The 22060-nt window shown below is 57.1% G+C and overlaps 1 protein-coding gene across 1 annotated transcript in view; it reads right to left on the minus strand.

The window, feature by feature from the left end:
- The window catches only part of SND1 (staphylococcal nuclease and tudor domain containing 1), a 99129-nt gene that overhangs the window by 71931 nt on the left and 5138 nt on the right, over positions 1-22060 (minus strand). Inside the window, exons 3-10 of the mRNA XM_061368105.1 lie at positions 21880-22000; positions 19940-20018; positions 17530-17690; positions 17275-17366; positions 16236-16394; positions 15811-15917; positions 15488-15578; positions 9704-9817 (exon numbers count right to left, since the gene is read on the minus strand). Of these exons, the coding sequence (XP_061224089.1) occupies positions 9704-9817; positions 15488-15578; positions 15811-15917; positions 16236-16394; positions 17275-17366; positions 17530-17690; positions 19940-20018; positions 21880-22000 (924 nt within the window). The remainder of the gene's footprint in view (positions 1-9703; positions 9818-15487; positions 15579-15810; positions 15918-16235; positions 16395-17274; positions 17367-17529; positions 17691-19939; positions 20019-21879; positions 22001-22060) is intronic.

Here is a 22060-nt window from a genome sequence, read left to right on the forward strand (position 1 = left end):
GTTCCCCAGCACTAACCCATGGCACTGAGGCCTCAGCTACACGGTGTGTGAACACTTGCAGGGACGGTGACTCCACCACTGCCCTGGGCAGCCTGTGCCAGTGCCTGAGCACCCTTTGGGGAAGGAATTGTTCCTCATCTCCATCTAAACCTGCCCTGGTGCAGCTTGAGGCCGTTTCCTCTTGTCCCATCCCTTGTTCCTTGGGAGCAGAGCCCAGCCCCTCCTGGCTCCATCCTCCTGTCAGGCAGTTGTAGGGAGCGATGAGATCCCCCCGAGCCTTCTCTTCTCCAGACTGAACCCCCCAGGTCCCTCAGCCGTTCCCCATCACACTGTGCTCCAGGCCCTGCACCAGCTCCATTGCCCTTCTCTGGCCCCGCTCCAGCACCTCAATGTCTCTCTTGCAGTGAGGGGCCCAGAGCTGAACACAGGATTTGAGGTGCGGCCTCACCAGTGCCCAGTGCAGGGGCACAATCACTGCCCTGGCCCTGCTGCCGCACTGGTGCTGATACAGGCAAGGATGCTGGTGTCTTCCTGGCTGCCTGGGCACAAGCTGCTCATGTTCAGCTCCATCAGTCAGCACCTCCAGCTCATTTCCCATGAGCAGTTTCCAGCTGCTCTTCCCCAAGCCTGGAGCATTGCAAGGGGTTGGTGTGGCCCAAGTGCAGGACCCGGCACTTTGCCTTCTTGAGCCTCATCCCATTGGCCACAGTCCATGGATCCAGCCTATGCAGATCCCTCTGCAGAAATTCCTCCCCTCCAGCAGATCAACACTCCCAGCTTCTGGATGCAGAGGACACCGGGTCTACCCATTTCTGCTTTAACGCTTCTGGACTGTCGGTGCTGGAGGTGCTAAAGCCTCTTTAAGAGCACAGCAGCTCCCAGAGCACAATGCAAAGCCCTGCTGGAGTGTCATCCTCCTAAATGCGAGCTGGCAGGTGCCTGGATCCTCCTCAAAGCATCAGTGTCAAACCACCCAGCACTTCTGCTGGCTCAGGAGAATTACAACACTTCAATGGAAGTTGTTTGGGAAGTATTTTAGCACAGCCCAATCTTCAGGGCTTATTACTTACATGGCATCAATAAGACCAAGCACTTAAGCGCCACTGCTATGCGCAGAGCATATGGTCTGGAGCTGCATCTTCCTCTCGGCGACACGGGCCCTGGAGCCAGGGCTGTGAGTTAGTGATTGCCTGCGGTCACGGAGCCCTTGCATTGCAAAGAGGCTGTTCTCTAATTGCCAACAAGCTCGTGCCCACGTCCCAGACCAGCATCAGCCACAGCTCCAGCGCTGGCCTGGTGCCCGCAGCCCATCACCAGCACATCCTCTGCTCTTTCTCCCTGCTGCTGATCCAACCTGGATCAGGCCTCACATCTGGCCACAACTGATCCCCCAGGAGCCAGGCTCCATCTGGATCATTACATGTTGGTACCTTCATCCAGGGGAGGAAAACCCTCCTGTGGTGAAGCAGCAGGAGTTTACCAGGGATCTGATCAGCCCATTGCCCCCATCCCAGACTTTAGCACCCTGCTGCATCTCAGCAACCCAGAATCGCAGATCAAATGCCAAACAACTGCCTTCCCACCACGGAATGACGCTGGGAGAAGGCAGCGAGGAAGCTGGAGTGAGATGCAAGCTAATCATTTTTACACTACAAAAAGCATGCTACCCGCAGGGCAGAAAACAGGTTGCAAGAACATGCTGACATCGGATGTCTTCTCCCTGGAAGCTCTTGCAGCCCCTATGAAATATAGATGAGGGAACTCCAGTGCCCCCAGCTCCTGCCTCTCCTCGGATGCACCTCTCCTCTGCCAATATTTGGAGTGCATTAAGGCCACACGCCCGAGCACTTTAGGTTGCACACGAGCCCCATCCGCGCCAGCAATCGGTTCCGTTACACAAGACATGGATGAGCTCCGACGATCCTTGTAGCTCTAATTTACCGGAGATGAGACGCTGATGAGTTCATGGGTTTGCTTCTCATTAATCTTTTATGCTCATCAGGTTCTGTAGTACAAACCCTGCTCTGCAAACAGGGAAACCAAGAGCCTCTTAGAGGCATAGAAGCCTGAACTTCTCCTCTTTCAGTCTGAACCCATCACCCCTTTCCTGTCGCTACAGTCCCTAATGAAGAGTCCCTCCAGCATCCCTATAGCCCTTCTTCAGATACTGGAAGGCTGCTATGAGGTCTCCACGCAGCTTCTCTTCCCCAGGCTGAACAATCCGAATGTTCTCAGCCTATCTCCATACGGGAGGTGCTCCATTCCCCTGATCATCCTCATGGCCTCCTCTGCACTTGCTCCAACAGCTCCATGTCTTTCTTATGTTCTCTTCTCCATGCAGGCCACAGCATCCTCGCAACTCATCATTCTGCTGCCTTGAAGCTGTCCAGCATCCCTCACCAGGCAGAGCTCATCTTGGCTGTGTAGACTTGAATCCAACTCCAGCACAAGATCCTGGTCAGCCCAGCAGAACTACCAAGTTTTGAGTTGCTGCAGACAAGGACCATCCTCATTACAGCAATGGGGGATGATAAAAACAAGCTGGAGGTCCTGGAGGTTCCCACACATTCTTCCAAGGCTGGCTGCTGTCAATGGGGAGCATCTGAGCAGGCAGAACCTTCTGGAATGCCACTACCCATGGTGGAGGGTGTGCAGGCAGACAGGCAGAGCAGGAGGAGACAGCCCCAGGAGACCCCACACAATCCCACCGCGAGGGATGCGTGCTGGCAGGCATGATGGGAGTCACGGAGGAAAACCATCGCTGCATCCCGCTCCAGCGCCGCGCTGGAATAGCCAGAGAGGGTGACAAGCTGGGGAAGTGAGTGTCTACCTTGGTTTTGGCACTGAAGAAGCCTGAGCTGCCACATCATACCCACTGTTATGGTGGAACCCAAGCAGCTCCAGGGAGCTCTGCAAGGAAAATCAGGGCATTTCACTCCCGGCTCATGCGCTGCCGCCAATCCCCCCCGCTCCAGCATCGCAGCAGGGATGCAGCCAATGTGCTGAGCCTCAACACCACCTCTCCTGGCAGGGGCTGAGCTGAGGCTGCCAGAAGAGCCTCTGCAGGGACAGGAGGAGCCGAGTGGCGTTCGCAGCTCAGTGTTCAAACCTCTGCCAAGCCGAGCGCAGCCACCCGCTCCTCGCAATCCGCCTGGTGCAGAAAGGCAGCAGCAGACACCTGCAAACCATCTGTCGAGCAGCTTCTGCCTCACCGAGCAGGACCAGGCACCCACAGGCACTCAAGAAGCTGCCAGAGACCTAAGGTGCCATCGGGTATCCCAAAGTGTCACAGTGCTGAAAGGAAAAGCTTCTTTCTAAGGATAAAGCAGCTGTGATCGCTATGACGGGATCCTTCCTGAACACCTTGTCTCTTAAATCTCACCCAGGGGTATAAACCCATCTCAAACAGCAGCTGGAAGGGTCCAGGCTGTCCTTGACCTCAACATCCATCCCCACACAGGTCATTTGTACAAAGCGCTTCCAGTTACACGTAAATATGCTGGCAATCAGCAAGTGACAGGGAAAGAAGCAGAAAGCACGGCTGTTTGACGGTAAAATATGGCTCTTTCTAAACCTCCTGGAGTGTGGTGGAGAGCTGGAGCAGAAGGATGAGGAGCAGGAGCAGTGGTACTGCTGGGGCCACCATCCATCACCATCCTTGTGCCACGCAGCCGATGCTCTGCCTTCATCTGGGCATCACTTGGCATTGCCTGGGAGCAAGGGGGTGATGACGGTGACCGGGCTGCACTGGTGGGAGGCAGATTCGACATTAGATTCCAGGCACAGAAATATCCTTGTCAGGATTTAAGCACCGGCACCTCTGGGAGCCCGGGGTTTGCAGTCGAGCAGCACGTGAGGAGCCAGAGCCCAGCTGCCCCAGCACTGACCTTCTGGTGTCATTGCTCCTGCAGCAGGACACAGCATAGCCGGGTGGGTGGATGAATGGACAGGACAGTGTGTGTTCTATTCAACACTGCTCCACCGTGAGACCCATGGGGATGTCCCTGTCCCAAGGGATCCTGCACCCCTCCAGAGGCTGGCAGGAGCAGGGGGTGACCAATCCCTCACCATAACCCGGCTTCAGTGTGCCCTTGAGCCTTGAACCCCCCCATGTGCTGGGGTACATCCCCAGAGCGTGAGCAGCAACTCAGGGAGGGGATCCTGCCCCTCTGCTGTGCTCTGGGGAGACCTTCGGGCAGCTCCAGTGCCTAAAGGGGCTACAGGAAACCTGGAGAGGGGCTTTGGACAAGGGCCTGTAGGGACAGGACAAGGGGAATGGCTTTAACCTGACAGAGGGGAGACTGAGATGAGCTCTTAGGCAGAAGCTCTTCCCTGTGAGGGTGCTGAGGCGCTGGCACAGGGTGCCCAGAGAAGCTGTGGCTGCCCCATCCCTGGCAGTGTTCAAGGCCAGGTTGGACACAGGGGCTTGGAGCAACCTGCTCTAGTGGAAGGTGTCCCTGCCTGTGGCAGGGGTTGGAGCTGGAGGTGCTTTAAGGTCCCTTCCACCCAAACCAGTCTGATTCCATGATTCACCAACTCGCAGCCCGACAGCAGCCAGCAGTTCCCTGCCTTTGGAAACATATCAGAAAGCCAAGGAACCCGCGCACAAACTCATCTGAGAGCAGGGAAAAAACAACCCAAGCCCAAGTCCATCTGGTTTTCCCTGTTTCTGAAGCCATTTCCAGCTTGCCTTCACTTCCAGCTTGTCACTGCTCTGCCTGCGGCACCTCCTGCTCCTTCCAAGGCTTCCCATCAGTCCAGCATCATGCTGGCACCAATAGTAGACAGGCTCCTTTGGAGACCCACCACCCTGTGCCCTGTCCTTAGGGATCTGGACGCAGCCAAAGGAAAGCCCTTCCCATCACCCCATCACCAGCACTATGTGAGGCTGGTGGACAGGCAGCAGCCACCATCCAGGATGAAGAAATCCAAACAGCCTGAGCTCTGTGTCCTCAGAAAATCCATCTGGAATGTGCCCCAGGGCCATACAGACAAGCCTGGAAGACATCCCCCACTGCCAATGTCAACCTTATCTCAGCTGCACAGGCAGGAACAGGGACTGTTGAGCCCTGGAGCAGTGGCACAGCCAGGACAGGAGTCAGGACATCACTGATCCCAATCCCATTTCTACCTCCTCCCTCCAGCTCCATGGAGGAAGGAGAGGCCGCAGCATAGCCGAAGCCCCCCCAGCACACACCACATCCCTCCCCACTTCCACACACCAAATAAACCCCAACCCACCAGCAGCAGGATGGTTCCTCCCCGGTTTTATCCTTCTCTTCCCATCAGGGTCCATGTGTTCAACTCCCCCGGTGTCACCGATTAAGATGTCCATTTAGATAACCAGGGGATTGGAGCGCTTTGTACTGCAGCACTTGGGCAAAAGCAGCTCCAGAGAGCAGAGCTGCTGCTAAGGAGATCCTCATTCAGCTGCCAAGAGAGAGAACTAATGACTAAAAAGCCAAGATGAAACCTCATGAATTTGGCCGGGGCTTGGAGCAACGTGCTCCAGTGGAAGGTGTCCCTGCCCGTGGCAGGGGGCTGGGACTGGAGGAGCTTTAAAGTCCCTTCCAACACAAACCGTTCCATGATTCCGATTAAAAATGCACAGCTGGAACATCCTGAACGCTGGGAATGGTGCTGACACTGAGACACAGGAAAGGGTCCTCAAGCCACAGCCACCACTCATTGCCTCCAGATGCCACGGATCTGGCAGGTCAGAGCCCCAGTACCCACTGCTTCTCCCTGGGGATTTATCCTGCCTCTATCCCATAGAAACATGGAGGGATGCAGCTCTGCCCCCACGCTCAGCCCACCTGCACATACATGGCTGCTCTGCCTCCACCACACCATACAACAGATCCAACACACCAGCAAGGATCGGATCCATCACCGATATGAACAGACCACAAACCCCACCACGTGACACAAGAGCTGAGCAGGACAGGACACCAGTGATGGGCAGCAGCAGCAGCTATGGGGAAAGACATCCCTGTGCTGGAAACACCTTGTGCATCCTGAAAGTTAGAGCACTCCACGCTTTGAGCCTCGGATGTGGCCCACTGCTATGAAGTGAGGTCCTGCTGTAGAACCTGCTCCTGCCTCAAGGCTGTGGGGTTAAACCAGACGTGGTTTCAGCCTGGAGAGCCATGGTGAGCCCATGGCAGTGACAGGACACAGCCTGGAGCAGGACTGCCATCAACACCCAGCTTTTGATGCAGCATAGTGGGAAAGAGCTGTGTTGTGCCCTGCTCCAGAGCTGGTCCCCAAAATCAGAGAAGCCATCCTGGTGCCCAGCTATCCCGGTGAGGGGACTTCAGCCATTCCCATGCACCACAGCTCTGACACTGCATCTATGGGCTCATCACCACCTTGGCAGCAGCAGCAGCAGACAGATCTTCATGCGAACACGTTATGTTCCTCGACAGACAAGCAATAGAGATATTAAACACTATCAGCTCCCACTCTCAGGCTTCATTCCGCACCGGGTGATGAAGGAGGGAGATGAAAGGCTGCGGGATATTATTATGCTGGATTTTCACTTTGTCATTTCCCATCTCCTCCATCAGGTGCCTTGGGAGCAATTTGCGCTCAGCAGGATGGAGATGGAGCTCCCCAGCAGCGCTGCCCCAGCTACGTGCTACCTACAACAGTGGGTATGTGTCCGAACCCCATGGTGGGCAGAGCAGCTCTGCTATAGCATTGCCAGACCCACACACACACCACTTCAGGGGGAAAGCCTTCCAGAACAGCCAAAATCAACCCCAAAACTAGACACACATACCTAAAGTCAGGGATGGGGGAGTGGGACATGGAATCATGGAATGGTTTAGGTTGGGAGGAACCTTAAGATCATCCAGTTCCAACCCCCTGCCATTGTCCTTCTGCTGAGGACAGCAGCACTGCACACACCGCTGCAAGTGGGGTCTCACAAGAGCAGAGCAGAGGGGCAGGATCCCCTCCCTCAACCTGCTACTCACATGCAACTGAACAAGGTGCCCACTTTGTCTGTGAAGGGCTTTTTCAGTTGGTTGTTGAGTATTTTGATGGGTTTTATTTATTAATTACTTTTAAACTAATGATTTGGAAGGAGGGGGAATTAATTGCATTCGCAGTTAATCAACTGAGCGGAGCCAGAGGTGGAAATGCAGAAGGCAGCTAAAACCCAGAAAGGAATAAAGCGTGTGTCCCTGCCTGTGGCAGGGGGGTTGGAACTGGATAAGCTTAAGGTGCTTTCCGACCCAAACCATTCCATGACTCTAGGTTGAACTGGGGCACACACAATGTAGGGTGGCCAAATGCTCCTGTGTGGTGTGAGGGGACCCATCAGCAGCACCAGGGAGACCATGAATGGAAAGAGCTTGACCCTGGGGCTGGGGATGTCAAAGCAAGAGGCTGGCACGGTGGTGTCAGTTAAGTACACAAATGTCATTGCTAGAGCCATCATGACCACCATGGGTCCCACCGAGACCAGGGTGGGATAGGCTCCAGAGCACTGGGTGCTCCAGTTCTTGGAGAAGCAAGGAGAAGAGGAGGATGGAAGTGGTGCTGAATGACCAGGGGCTGCACTGGCCAAGCCACGCTCACAGGGACAGGCAATGTCACAGCACTGAGGGTCTGGCAGCAGGACCTGGCACCTCCAGACTCTGGATGCGACCTAAAGGTGGAGATATCTCCCAATGCCAAACCCATTCCACGCAATGAGCTCCCCAGCTGAGAAAACAGACGCAGACCAGCGTCATGGCTGTGATGTGGTGGCTTTGGGGTGCTGGAGCATCAGTGGGGAGATGAGACCAGGTTTAGGGCAGCACCAAGCGAGCACAGCAGCTCCCAGTGGGCAGGGAGAAGGCACCAACCGTGCACCGGGGCTGCAGCAAGGAAACAAGCAACGGGGTTTGTTGGGAGAGCCGGAAACGCAGCGCGGAGCAGCCGCCTTCTGCAGTCTCCTTGGAGATCAGACTGCTCCACAGAGAAACCACACAGAAACCACAGAGAAGCTGCAAAGAAGCCACAAAGAAACCCCCAAGGAGCTGCAAAGGAGCCACAGAAACCACAAAGAGACCCCAAAGGAGCCTCAGAAACCAAAGAAGCCACAAACCAGTACTCACAGCAGCACCAGCATGCTGGGCCCTCCATGCTTGGCTCCTATCCACCCGGTTCTGATGGCAAGGAACCGGTGGGAAGAGCCTGATCTGGGGCAGTTATTCCTAATTCAGTGGGTACAAACCAAGGCAGCATCCTAGGAAGAAGGAACTGCCAAACAACTGGTCCAGGAACAGCCTGGCTCTGTCCCTGTGCTGTGGCACACGGTGCTGTCAGCCACCAGCACAGAAAGCCCAGTGGTAGCCCATAGGTGCTGTTTGGGATGAAAGCCCAGCCCCGGGAAAGGTGGTTTTGTTTAGTGCTGGGTGAATTGGCTTTCAGCTCCTGGTTGGAAATCTTTCCTCTCACTCCTCATCATCTCCAGAGGTGCCGGATGAGGAAGAGGAACAATGCGGGTGCTCAACAGGGGTCTCCGCAGCTCTCGAGTGCATCAGCCATTAGGGGGGTGCGAAACAAAAGGAAGCAGCAGCCAGCAGATAAATCCCTGCCCTAAGAAGCTTTTGGATGGCTGTAGACCAGGCAATGCCTGGCTCCGGGGCCCCTGTGGCCACCCGAGAAAGAGGCACAGGGATTAAACCAACGTCCCAGCTCCCAGCACAGCAGAGGTGCTTTGAGCAGGGGTAAAGGGGACCCAGCGTGTGACTGCAGAGCTTATTCTGGGTGCTTTCATGTCACTGGCGAGCGTGAGGCTCGAGGTCCAGCTTGCGAGATGCTCAAACCAAGCAGAGCCGAGACCAAACTGTGCAGGAACAATGCAGTGTTTTCCAGAGACCAAAACCCTGGGATTTCTCCATCAGATCCTGATGCTGCAGGTCTCTGAGTCAGACCCCGGCATCGCTCCGAACTAAACGATGAGAAGAAGGAGGGAGGAAGGAGGGAAGCACTTCCCAGCCCCAGCCAGCCCCATGGCAGAGGGGAAGGATGCTCGGGGTGGCACTGTCAAGCATCAAGCTGAATGGCACAAGGAGGAGGAGAAGGGAAACCAAAGGGCTTTGCTCACTCTGCATCATCTCCAGCAGCCTCCTGCTTCTCCCCCGCAGCGCCAGGCAAACATCAGGCTGCAGGGAAGGGGAGGGCAGAGCTGCTGCTGCACTGTGTGAGCACATGGAACAGCCCAAATCCCACGGCTGAGAATGGACATGAGGATGCTGAGCAGAGCTACCACGCTGCTCATGCACCAAGGGGCAAGGGATCGCAAGGATGGGACACCATACACCAGCATATCCCTGGCCATTACCCCACTGCACATCATCCACAGCCCCACATTGTGGAAACGGGGCTCTTGCACCATCCCAGAGCAGAGATGCTATAGCACCCATGGTACAGAAGGGGAAATCAAGGCAGAGGATGACAGAGGCATCCCTATCAAGGCACACACTTCAACCCTCCCCAAGGCCTCCTGCATCCCGTAAGGCTCCCCCCAGAATGAAAAAGGGGGTACCTGGCATGGAAGAATCAAGTCAGATATAAGAGGAGCCTCACAAGGAGGTGACTCCATCCAGGGATGGTGGCAGACGCCGGTGATTGCTGCATCACTGGGTGCAAAGCAGAGCAGCCCCTCACCCCACAATCACCCCCATCCACACATCCCCACAGTCACCTGCGTGCTGTCCCCTTCCAGCCGCGGGGGTCGGATGCTGGAGAGGTGAATGGTTTTGTGGTCCCCAGAGTTCAGCTTCACCACGATAGCGTCTGCATTCAGCACCTGCATCACCTGCAGAGGGAGGGAACAGAGGTGAACACAGTGCCTGTGAGCAGGACAAGCACCAGAGCTGGGCACCACCAGGGCTCTGGAATGCACCACAACCCACCCCGGCTTTGTCCCCAGTAGATGGCACAGAGTGAGCATCTCCAACCCGAGTGCCCAGTAGGTCATTGGGGTGCATGTAGATCACAGGCACATCCATGGTCCTGTTCTGCAAGCCCAAAGAGCTTGGTGCTCGTCATAGTCCTGCAAGGCTCCCAAACGCTGACGCCACAGCACACCAGCACACCACCAGCCGTGTGCTACTGCCCAGCCCCACAGGGTTTCACTCCAGAAACAAAACCAGACAGGGACTGGACCACAGATATCGATACCATGAGATGGATCAGCTCTGGGGCAACAGCACAGGGGGGACATGGAGCTGTTGGAGTGAGTCCAGAGGAGGCCATGGAGATGCTGCAAGGGCTGAAGCAGCTCTGAGCAACCTGCTCTAGTGGAAGGTGTCCCTGTCCATGGCAGGGGGTTGGGACTGGAGGAGCTTTAAGGTCCCTTCCAACCCAAACCAGGCTGGGACTCTATGATCTCAGGAGGGAGCATGCACAAGTACAGACTCTTCTACCCCACAATCACGCAATGCGCTCTGGCTGGTGGCTACCCAAGTGTCCACACACCATGTACATGAGACCCTCAGTGCCATGGGTTAGTGGTGGCCTTGGCAGTGCTGGGAACCGTTGAACTGGATGAGCTTAAAGGGCTTTTCCACCCACACTGATTCTATGAACTTTGTCATTTTCCACCCAACACTATTCTCCAGCCTGCAATGAGCAGCAGCAGGGGTATGAGCAAGGCACCTGGGTATTCCCCTTGGCAGGGCACTGACCTTCCCCTGCCTGCCCCCAGCACAAACCCAGTCCCCCCAGTCCAAAGGGTTCCCACTGATGCTCATCCGCAAGGACACGCAGGGAGAGCATCCCCACACATCCCTCCAGAGCCCTAGGAGGAAGCAGAGGGAGGAGGGTGCAGACTTGCTCCACTCGCAGCACTTTTTGCCCCAGCAAGCACATCAGTCCCTCAAAACGTGCTTAGCCAAAGGGATAACAGGATTATGGGAATTAGCATGAAAGCAGACACTGAGGATTGCCAGGGCTCCTCTCAGCGCAGCAAACCCCCCCAGGGGACGTCCCTACCCAAGGACTCATCCTCTCCCAGGACCCAGCTCCTGTTTTCCATGGCAGAACCGAGCCCAAAGCACTTTGCATGCTAAGTGGAGTAATCAAATCTCATGCTTCAGGGCATCCTCCTCGCTGGAGGGGTGCGGATGGGGCCCCAGCAGCACACTGGGCATCTCTCCCTTCCCTCTCACAGAAGGCTTCCAGAAAGCAAGACGTGAAGACAAGAGGCTGCAGCCAGAAGAGCTGCAGGTCAGATCCAGGGGCAAATCCTCTGCTACATTACACATCCATCACGCGCACTCTGCACTTCCATGTTGGAGCTGCGGGAACAGCGGTCAGATCTCATTTGTTCTCTGGCAGGAGGCAGCAGCAGGGCAGGATCCCGACCTCCGGCACAGCCCATGTTACTTGCAGGAGCCAACAACCAGCACCGGCGACTCAGCAAGTCCCTCGAGCCCTGAGCATCCCCTTCCTGGCAGAATCAATGTGCAGAGACCTTCACTAGGCTGTGGTGGGGCTCTGCCGGGATGTGGGATGCTGCAGGATGCGATCCATGAGGCTTGGACACCCAGGGCCTGCAAGACCCAGGCAGGACAGGGCAGGAGGAGCCTGAGGGTGACCCCAAGGTGCCCACCTCTCCTCTAAGGGGCTGGAGCAGCTCTGCTCTGGAGGCAGGCTGAGAGCTGGGCTGGTTCAGCCTGGAGAAGAGAAGGCTTCTGAAGGGGAGACCTCAGAGCAGCTCCAGTGCCTAAAGGGGCTACAGGAAACCTGGAGAGGGGCTTTGGACAAGGGCCTGTAGGGACAGGACAAAGGGAATGGCTTTAACCTGTGTGGGGACAGGCTGCTGCACAGGGATCATCCCCAAAGCTGAGAGTGCGCTCCTGTAAGTTAGTGACGGTGGCACTTAGGGACATGATGCTCAGCACCAAGAGAGGGGCCAGTGCTTCCCGCTGACCAGAAACTGCTTTAAGAGGGGTCTTGGCAGCGCCTGGTGCTCAGCTCAGCACAGAGCAGCTCCTGCACTGGCTCTGGCAGCTGTCACTGAGATCCGAGGGGATTTGGCTCCAAGTGCTTTGCAAAGTGGGGTTAAAAATCAGAGTAAACAGAAGACAGAAGCACAGCTTATCCACGGCCACCTCCTCCAGCCCGCAGCATGGCAGGAGGCAACGCCTGCCCCAGCCAGCCCGGATGCATCCCAAGGGCTGCCATGGAGCCCCATTCCCCCCCCCGGAACTCCCTGAGGGGGCTGATCCTGCCCCACAGCAGGGCGCTGGGATGACACAACCTCCCCAAGCCCCACACACAAAGCTGGTTCATAAACAGCTTTTGGCAGGGGAGAGCTTTCAGCGCAAGGCATTCAAGTTGGAGCAGCGCTGTCCCAAATCCCCCAGCGCTCCAGGACATGCTGACGTAGGGGATTCAGCAGAAAGCCTCCAGTCTCTTCCCATCCCCTTCTCATTCCACTGCTTCCCTCCTTGCCACTCACAGGCATCAAATCCACAATTGAGGCCAAGCCTTAATTTCTTCTCTTCCCCCCCTCCCCGAACCCAACCCCTTGGCTCAAAGCACCAGCAGCTGACCAGGATGGATCCAAAATTAGCCCGAGCCCATTTGCTGCGGCTGCTCGACGGTGCAAGGCCAGGTTGGGATCTTCCTCCTCCTCCTCCTCCTCCTCCATCCCCCAGCAGATGCTACGTCAGCTCTGCCGCTGCAAACCAGCACCTCGGCTCCTGCCCAACGGGGAGGCAGCTTCAGCGCCAGAGCAGTCACTGCTGCCCGTGCTCAGAGCCCGCTGCAGGGCGCTGGGGGGACGGATGTGGCCCTCCAGGGAGCCCGGGCACGTGCCCAGTGCTGGCACTCCACAGCGAGCGGGAATTTGTCCTGGTTTTCCCTGTCACAATTCCCAGGAAGGGAGGGGGAAAGCAAAAACTGACACTGCAAAAGAGAGCCCCCGGGGGGTGGGATGTGCCTGACAGCTCCTGAGGGCTGGCTTGCACCGGGTGCATAGAGAGCAGGCTGAACTGAAGGAGGAGGAATTCTGAGTCTTCACCCCAGAAAGCAGGGATAGAATCCCAGACTGGTTTGGGTTGGAAGGGATCTTAAAGCTCATCCAGCTCCAACCCCTGCTATGAGCAGGGACACCTTCCACTAGAGCAGGTTGCTCCAAGCACCTGTGTCCAACCTGGCCTTGAACACTGCCAGGGATGGGGCAGCCACAGCTTCTCTGGGCACCCTGTGCCAGCGCCTCAACACCCTCACAGGGAAGAGCTTCTGCCTTAGATCCAACCTGAACTTCCTCTGTTCCAGTTTGAACCCATTACCCCTTGTCCTATCACTACAGTCCCTGATGAAGAGTCCCTCTCCAGCATCCTCATAGACCCCTTCAGACACTGGAAGGCTGCATCATGGTGTTCATCTCATTTTGGGAATCTCAGTGCAGAGCCAGGGTGGCCAAACCGTGCTGGAGCAGACCCCATGGGTCAGAGCACTCCCAAATCAGAGGGACCCTGGAAAAGTGAGGGGCTGTGCCCAGAGCTGGGGTTCCATCCTGCTCTGGGACCCTAAGCGGGAAGCTACCTGCACATCAGATCCCCTCCACTCCATAGCATGATTCCCACCTCACCTCAAAGGGACGGATGCCCCACGGTAATGCTTAGCACAAGGGTCAGAGATGCTGTGGAGCCCCAAACCTACCACAGATACCTCTACAGCCTTGTGGGGGGCTTGGGATGAGAGACCCGCCTGCCGCGGCTCTCTGCCAGCATCCCAGCCTGCTCCCAAGCTATTCAACAACAGAACGGGCATCTTGGAAATGCCAGGAGCATCCACCCGCCTCCTCCACAAGCTGCTGAGCAAAGCGTGACTAACGGCCCCCGTGCCGGCTCCTGGCTCCAGCAGCAGCTTTCCCAGTGACAGGATGGTGCTTCCGAGGGTGCCAGCGCCGGCACACGCCAGCCCCGTGCTCAGGGGTTACTTCCCACCATGGTATCAGCATCCTGGGGAGGGACCAGCCATGGGTCTCACCTCTGGCTTCCTGAGAGCCTCTGGGTTTGGCATTTGGGCCACATCCATGTGCAACACTAAGAGGGAAAGCCCAACAAATCCTTCATGGCCTGGGGAAGATGGTGGGAAGGGTTTGGGGATCTCTGCTAATGCCATCCGAGCTGACAAACAGGGAATTGCAGAGAGGGGTATAATCTCAGAGTTAACACACAAACCAGCTTCATTCCACAGGACAGGAGCTGCTGCTGGTGACAGCATCACATGGATGAGCTGATTAAACTGGTTGCACTGCATGGATGAGACGGGACTGGCACAAGATGGATTTAATGATCCTAAAGGTCTTTTCCAACCTAGTTGATTCCATGATTCTATGATCCTAATTGCTCCTGGCTTTGCCCTGCCTGGCAGTTCCTGAGCTCCCCCAGCGAGTGCCTGGTCAGGGATGCTCTGCCCCAAGCCCTGCCGCTGCTCCTGCTGTCCTGGCCTATCAGGGGCCACCAGTGTCCCCGGAGGGAGGCAGGGAAGGAGCATCCCCCCGGCACATGCTGCAAGGGAGGGCTGTGCAAGCACAGCCCCAGTAAGGATGGAGCAGCTCGAAGGATGCTCTGGTGCAGGATCCCACCCGGAGGCAGGGGGAACACCAGGGTTATGCTGACTTTCCAAGAAATCCGGCTGCTGCTGCGCACTTAACCAAGGTTTCCAGGAGAACCAAAGCTTCTCCGGCTGCGGTGCTGGGTGAGCCGGCAGCACCACCTAGTGGGCTGCTCCCCTCTCCCGCTATCTGGACCCTCAGCGCTCCATCACTGCCCGTTGCTTCCCACCACTGTCCTGGTGAAAGGTTCCTCCGCAGGGAGACCCACCTAGGGCAGGGGCATCAGCTCCCATAGCATCCTCTTTTGCACCGGCTGTACTGTCCAAACCGAGCCAGGAACACGGGAAGGACCATAGGGACCACTGCAGTGGGGCATCCCTAGAGCTGTGTGTGGGACTAGCAAGGCCCTGGAGCTGGACAAGGAGGTGCCATGGAGCCCCACAGCAGGTACCCCTCAGATTAGGGCTGGGATGTGACCAGTACCACCTTGGAAACGCAGGCAGGACAGGGAAGGAAAGCTCTGCTGAGCCAAAAAAGCCCTCTGCAGGCAGCAGAGCAGCAGGTAGGGTAAGAACACCTTGGCAGCACCAACCAACCCACCCCTGTGAGCCGGTGGCCCCTTCCCCTGCCCTCTGTCCCACCTCTTCTCACTCCAAACCTGCCCAAGATCCCGGTGTGCAGTCATGCACCACAGTTCATGCCGGGGATGCAGTCAAGGCAAAACCCTCTGGAGGTGCATATGGAGAACTGCACGTTGAACAACCCGGCCTAGTGGAAGGTGTCTTTGCCCATGGCAGGAACTGGATGAGATTTAAGGTAACTTCCAACCCAAACCATTCCACGTAGAGGCCGACGAGGGCATCCTCCACTCCCACACAGACAAACCTTTCCCCTGCTCTTCCAACCACTCACCTTGGCCACAAACTGCTTGTCCTTCTGATCCAGGTTTGCTGTGGGGGCCACGTAGTCCCTCCAGATCCTCAACTTGCGTTCTTTGGCAAACCTGGCAGGAGAGGGGACACGAGTGACGCCCAAGCTGCTGTCCCCAGTGGGGACCAATAGTCCATCATCCACCAAAGCCCTGGCAGGGGCAGTGGGGCTGATGCAGACTCACAAGGCAAGATCCCGTCTCCCTCCCACGCCAGTGAGAGGTACCCAGTCCACAATCCACACGTGGATTGGGAGAGGGGGCTGCAGTCACCACAGGCACCCCATAGCTTCTGGGCAGCACTCACCGTTCAGCTGCCCGCAGCTTGTCAGCACCACGGGTGTAGACGGCGATGGACCAGTCCACGCAGCGGGCAAAGCCCTCCTTCAGCAGGAGCTCAGTGATGTTCCCGTTCTGTGGACAAGGGGAGGAGGCACCGACATCTCACTCTGCATCCCTGAGGAGAGCTGGGCTCCCCTTCCCTGCTCAGCCCCTCAGAACTCACAGGTCCCCAAAGACCCCCGGCCACAGCACCCCAGGACTACCAGAGACCACTCCAGTGAGGGCTCTGCTCTCCTTATGGGATGCTCAGCTGGACCGTGGCCTCCCATATCCACCCGTGAAGAACCCAACAACCCCCATAAACCTTACTAAAGGCAATGGACTCTCAGCAAGTGATGACCAACACCCCGACAGGACCCCCTCCCACCCCCCAGCACCAGTGCCACTTGCCGGGTGCAGGATGGTGCCCAGGATGTTCTGGTTGTGGCAGCTCTCCAGGACGATCTGCACGTCCCTCTGCAGCAGCCGGGACTCTGTGAAGAACTTGGCTTCAGCAGCAAATGGCTCTGGGACCTCAGGGGCATCCGCCTCCCGCTTGAACGTGGGGCACTGCAGCAGAGGGGGACACAGTCAGGACATGGGCTGGGCCCCAAAACCTCAGTGGGGAGGTGGAAAACCTCCCTGGGGAGGAAGGACACACGGTGCCCTCATGCTCTGGATGTAGCACGCAGGAGAAACAGGCTGGGAGCTACCTCCTGGTGCTTTTGTGCCATGTTGCACCAACACAGCCCTTCACGTGCCCCAGCAAACAACCAGGAGTAAACCAGGGTATAGGGAGCAACTCCCAATGTAATCCACTCGGAGCTGGTACCCACCTAACCCAAACCTGTCCCCATCCCCACTGTGACACCCCACACCAGCACATGCACAGCCACAGGCTACATCCAGAATGCTCCTGGAGCAGGATGACACAGTGGGCAATGAGACAGCTGTATCCCTGCCTCCATCTCTCCATCCCAACCCCACGGAGATGGATCTAGCAGGGGGATGGGCTCTGCTCCCAAGGAACAAGGGATGGGACAAGAGGAAACGGCCTCAAGCTGCACCAGGGCAGGTTTAGATGGAGCTGAGGAACAATTCCTTCCCCAAAGGGTGCTCAGGCACTGGCACAGGCTGCCCAGGGCAGTGCTGGAGTCACCGTCCCTGCAAGTGTTCACACACCGTGTAGCTGAGGCCTCAGTGCCATGGGGTAGTGCTGGGGAACGGTTGGACTGGATGAGCTTAAAGGGCTTTTCCGACCCAGCTGATTCCATGATGCCATGAGCCTGGCAGACACTGGGTACCAGCCCAGTCCCTGCACGCTCACACTGGCACCAAAGGGTGCCGAGGAGGATGCACAGTGAAGGATAGTGGAAATTCAAGAGGGCACTTGCTGCAGAGAGGACTGCAGAACACCCCTGCCGGGATGCGGGGCAGGCGCTGAGCTCACCTTGATCCCTGAGAGCATGACGGTCACCAGGTAGTAATCGGGGAGGAGAAGGGCTCTCACCACACTGCCGTCCCGCACGTGCTCTATGATGGCTGTGGAGCAAAAGCAGAGAGGTTGGTGCTGCTGTGGATGGGCCTGGGGGGAATAATGGAGCTAAAGCTGGCTCTCTGAGGCAAGAGGGTGCTGGGAACGGCACCAGAGCAGCGTGGGACAGGCAGACACAGGGGACAGAGGGCAGGGTTGGTGCAAGCTTACCATTAACAGGCTTCTGGTGCATGGAGTCCACGAAGTGCCGGGGGTTTTCGATGGTGTACTTGATGTCCCTGATGGTGTGGGAGCCCGTCCCCTCACTCCACATCCCCTTCTTGGCACTCTTGGCCTGGTCCTCCAGCTCCGCCAGCCTGCTCTGCTCCGGGCTGCAAGGACAGGGCGAGATGGGGTGAGGCTGCTGGCTTCTGCATGGTTCAACAGGGGGAATATCCATCTTCCAGGCACTTCTCAGGGTGCTTTAGTGATTTCATCACTCACAGCTAGAACAGGCACTGCCTGGGTGAGCTGGTGAGCAAGGTTAGTTCTGCTGACAGCAACAAACAGCAAACCAAACCCAGCTTCTCCAGCACTGAGGCTGCACATTGGAGCACTCAACCCAAGCAGGTGATGAGTGGCTGAGAGTGACCAAATGCACCCATTAATTACACACCCTTTCAATTAGGAGAGCAAACATGGAGCAGTGATGTGCTCCAGGCCATGTTCAACTGCGGGAAGCTCAGTCCTGCGCTAACTGCTCCTCTGGACAGCACAGGTGAGGAGCAGTGGTTGCAGCCAACACGGCCACTGCACGGGCTCACGGATCCCCTTTGGTACAAGCCCCAGCAGGGTCCCAGAGTGATTCTCCCCCTTCTGCTGTGCTCTGGGGAGACCCCCCCTTCCGGTCCTGATCCAGCTCTGGGGCAGCAGCACAGGAGGGATGTGCAGCTGCTGGAGCAAGGCTAGAGGAAGCCATGGAGATGCTGCAAGGGCTGGAGCAGCTCTGCTCTGGAGCCAGGCTGAGAGCTGGGCTGGGTCAGCCTGGAGAAGAGAAGGCTCCTGAAAGGGAGACCTCAGAGCAGCTCCAGTGCCTAAAGGGGCTACAGGAAACCTGGAGAGGGGCTTTGGACAAGGGCCTATAGGGACAGCACAAGGGGAACGGCTTGAACCTGACAGAGGGGTGACTGAGATGGGCTCTTAGGCAGAAGTTATTCCCTGTGAGGGTGCTGAGGCACTGGCACAGGGTGCCCAGAGAAGCTGTGGCTGCCCCATCCCTGGCAGTGTTCAAGGCCAGGCTGGACACAGGGGCTTGGAGCAACCTGCTCTAGTGGAAGGTGTCCCTGTCTGTGACAGTGGATTGGAGCTGGAGGAGCTTTATGGTCCCTTCCAACCCATTCCATGACCCTATGTAAGTCAGTGCAATATCCCCAGCTGGCTGCCAGGCAGATGCTTGCCTCCCTCATCCAACTCCACAGCTCAAGAGTGATGCAGGAGGTGCAGAACCAGGACAGGGCAGTGAGAGCTGACAGGGGCTGAACCCCAGCACCCAGAGCTCAGCAGCACCAGGCAGGAACCACATTCCCAAGGGCTTGGCACAGGGAATGCATCCCTGGGCAGGCAGCAAGAGGACCTGCAAGCACTTGAGGCTTCAGCACTGGCAAACCTGGGTATGAACTCACGCATCCACACCCCTGGCAGTGCACACCCTGTTTATCCAATGTACCTGTTTACAAGCTGTGCTACCAAAAGCACTGGGTGGAAGGGATCCAAGTGTGCCAGGAAGAGTTTCAGGAAGGAACAAGGGCAAGTTTCCAGCCCAGCAGGCGTGGGGACGGAAATAGCATCCCACTGGTATTTATAGCAGTGCCACAGACACAACTCACACCTCTGCAACTGGATAACCACTGCCCAGAGCACTGGCATCAGCTCTCATGGTGCTGGCACAGGCATCTCACCACCAGATGTAGGATAAGGGGAGAAGCATCACAAGATCACCTCTCCAGCATGAACCAAAGCACCTCAACTCCGTGCATTATTTTCCAGTGACCAAGAGATGTTTTGCTCTGTACAACTGACAGGAGGATGGAGCCAGGAGGGGCTGGGCTCTGCTCCCAAGGAACAAGGGATGGGACAAGAGGAAACGGCCTCAAGCTGCACCAGGGCAGGTTTAGATGGAGCTGAGGAACAATTCCTTCCCCAAAGGGTGCTCAGGCACTGGCACAGGCTGCCCAGGGCAGTGCTGGAGTCACCGTCCCTGCAAGTGTTCTCACACCGTGTAGCTGAGGCCTCAGTGCCATGGGTTAGTGCTGGGGAACGGTTGGACTGGATGAGCTTAAAGGGCTTTTCCCACCTGGTTGGTTCTGTGTTTTTTTTGCTCTGCAGCTCAGGGCTACACCTCTGGTGCTTCAGCATCCAGGGCACAGAAACACCTGAGTCCCCCCTCCCCAGCTCCTCACTACCCCAAACCTAAAGACAAGGGTCACTGTGCAGGGACACTGATGCTCATGAAATGCAGGCATGGTGGAAAGCCACAGCGAAGGATCCCAACGACTCTGTGGCCAGACAAATAACTGCAGAGAACTGGAGCAGCAGGGACCCCCCAGCACAGCACAGCACAGGAGCGCAGCCACATACGTACTTGTTGGCTCGGATCCCTTCCCGGCGGGAGGCCAGGCCTTCAGCCACAAGGGACTCAGCAATGTTCTCCCCACTCGTGTCTGTGGAGAGGGAAGAGTCAGTGAGATGAGCACCAGCACAGGGGGCAGCTGGGGTTCCAGTGCTGAGGCGCTGGCACAGGGTGCCCAGAGAAGCTGTGGCTGCCCCATCCCTGGCAGTGTTCAAGGCCAGGTTGCACACAGGGGCTTGGAGCAACCTGCTCTAGTGGAAGGTGTCCCTGTCTGTGGCAGGAGGTTAGAGCTGAAGGAGCTTTAAGGTCCCTTCACCCCAAACCTTTCTTTGATTCCAATAGACTGGGACAAGCCACCAGCGCATGAGGCAGCCCGCAGACACCCACAGACCTCAGCTATGGAGAGCGCTCCCAAGATGATTCCAGCTAACAAGTGCCAGAGCAACAGGCTCCTCTCGCTATCCCGGTGCCCCAGCAGCACGTGGCCTTCACAATACCTCAAGCAGAGCAGCCCAGGGCTTTCCTGGGGACACCATTTCCACCAGAGCAGGGCTAACCAAGTGGGAAGGCGGCACATTGCTCTGATGCTGTCACCCAGGACCATCTCCTTGGGAAGGGGAAGCACCCAGGGCAGGCATGCAGGCAGTGCCCTCCTAGCACCCACAGGGCTACCCGGATCTCCAGCAAAGGCAGCACTGCCAGCACAACCTGCAATGTGTCACCTCTGCAGAAGGCATTCTTCATCTATAGAAACACAAGGGGTGGTCGGGGACAGGGTGTAGGGCACTGCTTGGACCCCAAACCCTTCCCCAGCATCTCCACTATGGCTCTGTCACCATCAGACAGCAATGGGAAGCCCCTACCCCTCCGAACCCCACCCCTCCAGAGCTGCTGCATCATTGCCAGGGGAGCTGCTGCAGAGTTTCCACATTAAGAGCATTTAAACCTTGACAAACATCATCAGGAAACGTTTTCAGCTTCATTTCTCACCTCAGCAGTGTGACAGGCTGGGATTTAACAATAAGAATGACACCTACATGGGAAGCAGAGCACAGGAGCCCTCAACGTGGCAGACAACCAGGCTGTGGATGACTGAAAGGAGCATGAGCAGCAAAACCCCTTCCAAGGTTGATCTGGTGCAGGTTGTGCCATCAGGATCTGCCAGACTTCCTGCTGAAGGATGCCCATGGGGTGGGAAAGTGGGGAGCAGCAGCTCCTTGAAACTATGATCTAACCCCAGCTTGGCAGGAAGGGATCTGCATTGGAAAGGGCTTCCCAGGCCCCACAAGCAAGCTAGAAGTTCAGGAATGAGCATGGCTGAGAGAGCTGGGCTGGTTCAGCCTGGAGAAGAGAAGGCTCCTGAAAGGGAGACCTCAGAGCAGCTCCAGTGCCTAAAGGGGCTACAGGAAACCTGGAGAGGGGCTTTGGACAAGGGCCTGTAGGGACAGCACAAGGGGAATGGCTTTATCCTACCAGAGGGGAGACTGAGATGAGCTCTCAGGCAGAAGCTCTTCCCTGTGAGGGTGCTGAGGCGCTGGCACAGGGTGCCCAGAGAAGCTGTGGCTGCCCCATCCCTGGCAGTGTTCAAGGCCAGGTTGCACACAGGGGCTTGGAGCAACCTGCTCTAGTGGAAGGTGTCCCTGCTTGTGGCAGGGGTTGGAGCTGGAAGGGCTTTAAGGTCCCTTCCAACCCAAACCATTCCAGGATTCTATGGCTTGCTTCCCCACACTGCAGTGCATCAACCAGCGGCTGCAGGTGCCCCACAGGCAGCTGGGACCACTCTCCTTCCAAAGCTGGAGCTCCACTGGAAGCAGGCATACATCCTGCTGCAACTACCGCATCCCAATCCACCACCTTGGGCCTGCTCCCTGCAAGCAGCTCACATCCCACTGCACAAGCCACAGCATTCCCCACCACCCCTTTAGGCACTCGAGGGACCCGTCTGCACTCACCTTTCCCCAGGTACACCATCCCGTACTCCCGGCCCTGCGGGGTCTTGTACTCCACAGTAAAGCAGACCTCCTTCCCGATCAGCTTCTTCCGCAGGAACTCCCGAGCTGGGAAGCCCCATGGCTGGAGGGAAAGAAATCACCAGGAGCCAATGGATCTAATGCAGCTGGGAAGCCTGAAGCC

Source organism: Neopsephotus bourkii, unplaced genomic scaffold, assembly GCF_033783945.1.
Source record: "Neopsephotus bourkii isolate Nb327-2 ecotype Australia unplaced genomic scaffold, CSIRO-AGI_Nbou_v1 NB_1423, whole genome shotgun sequence".
NCBI classification, from domain to species: domain Eukaryota; kingdom Metazoa; phylum Chordata; class Aves; order Psittaciformes; family Psittacidae; genus Neopsephotus; species Neopsephotus bourkii.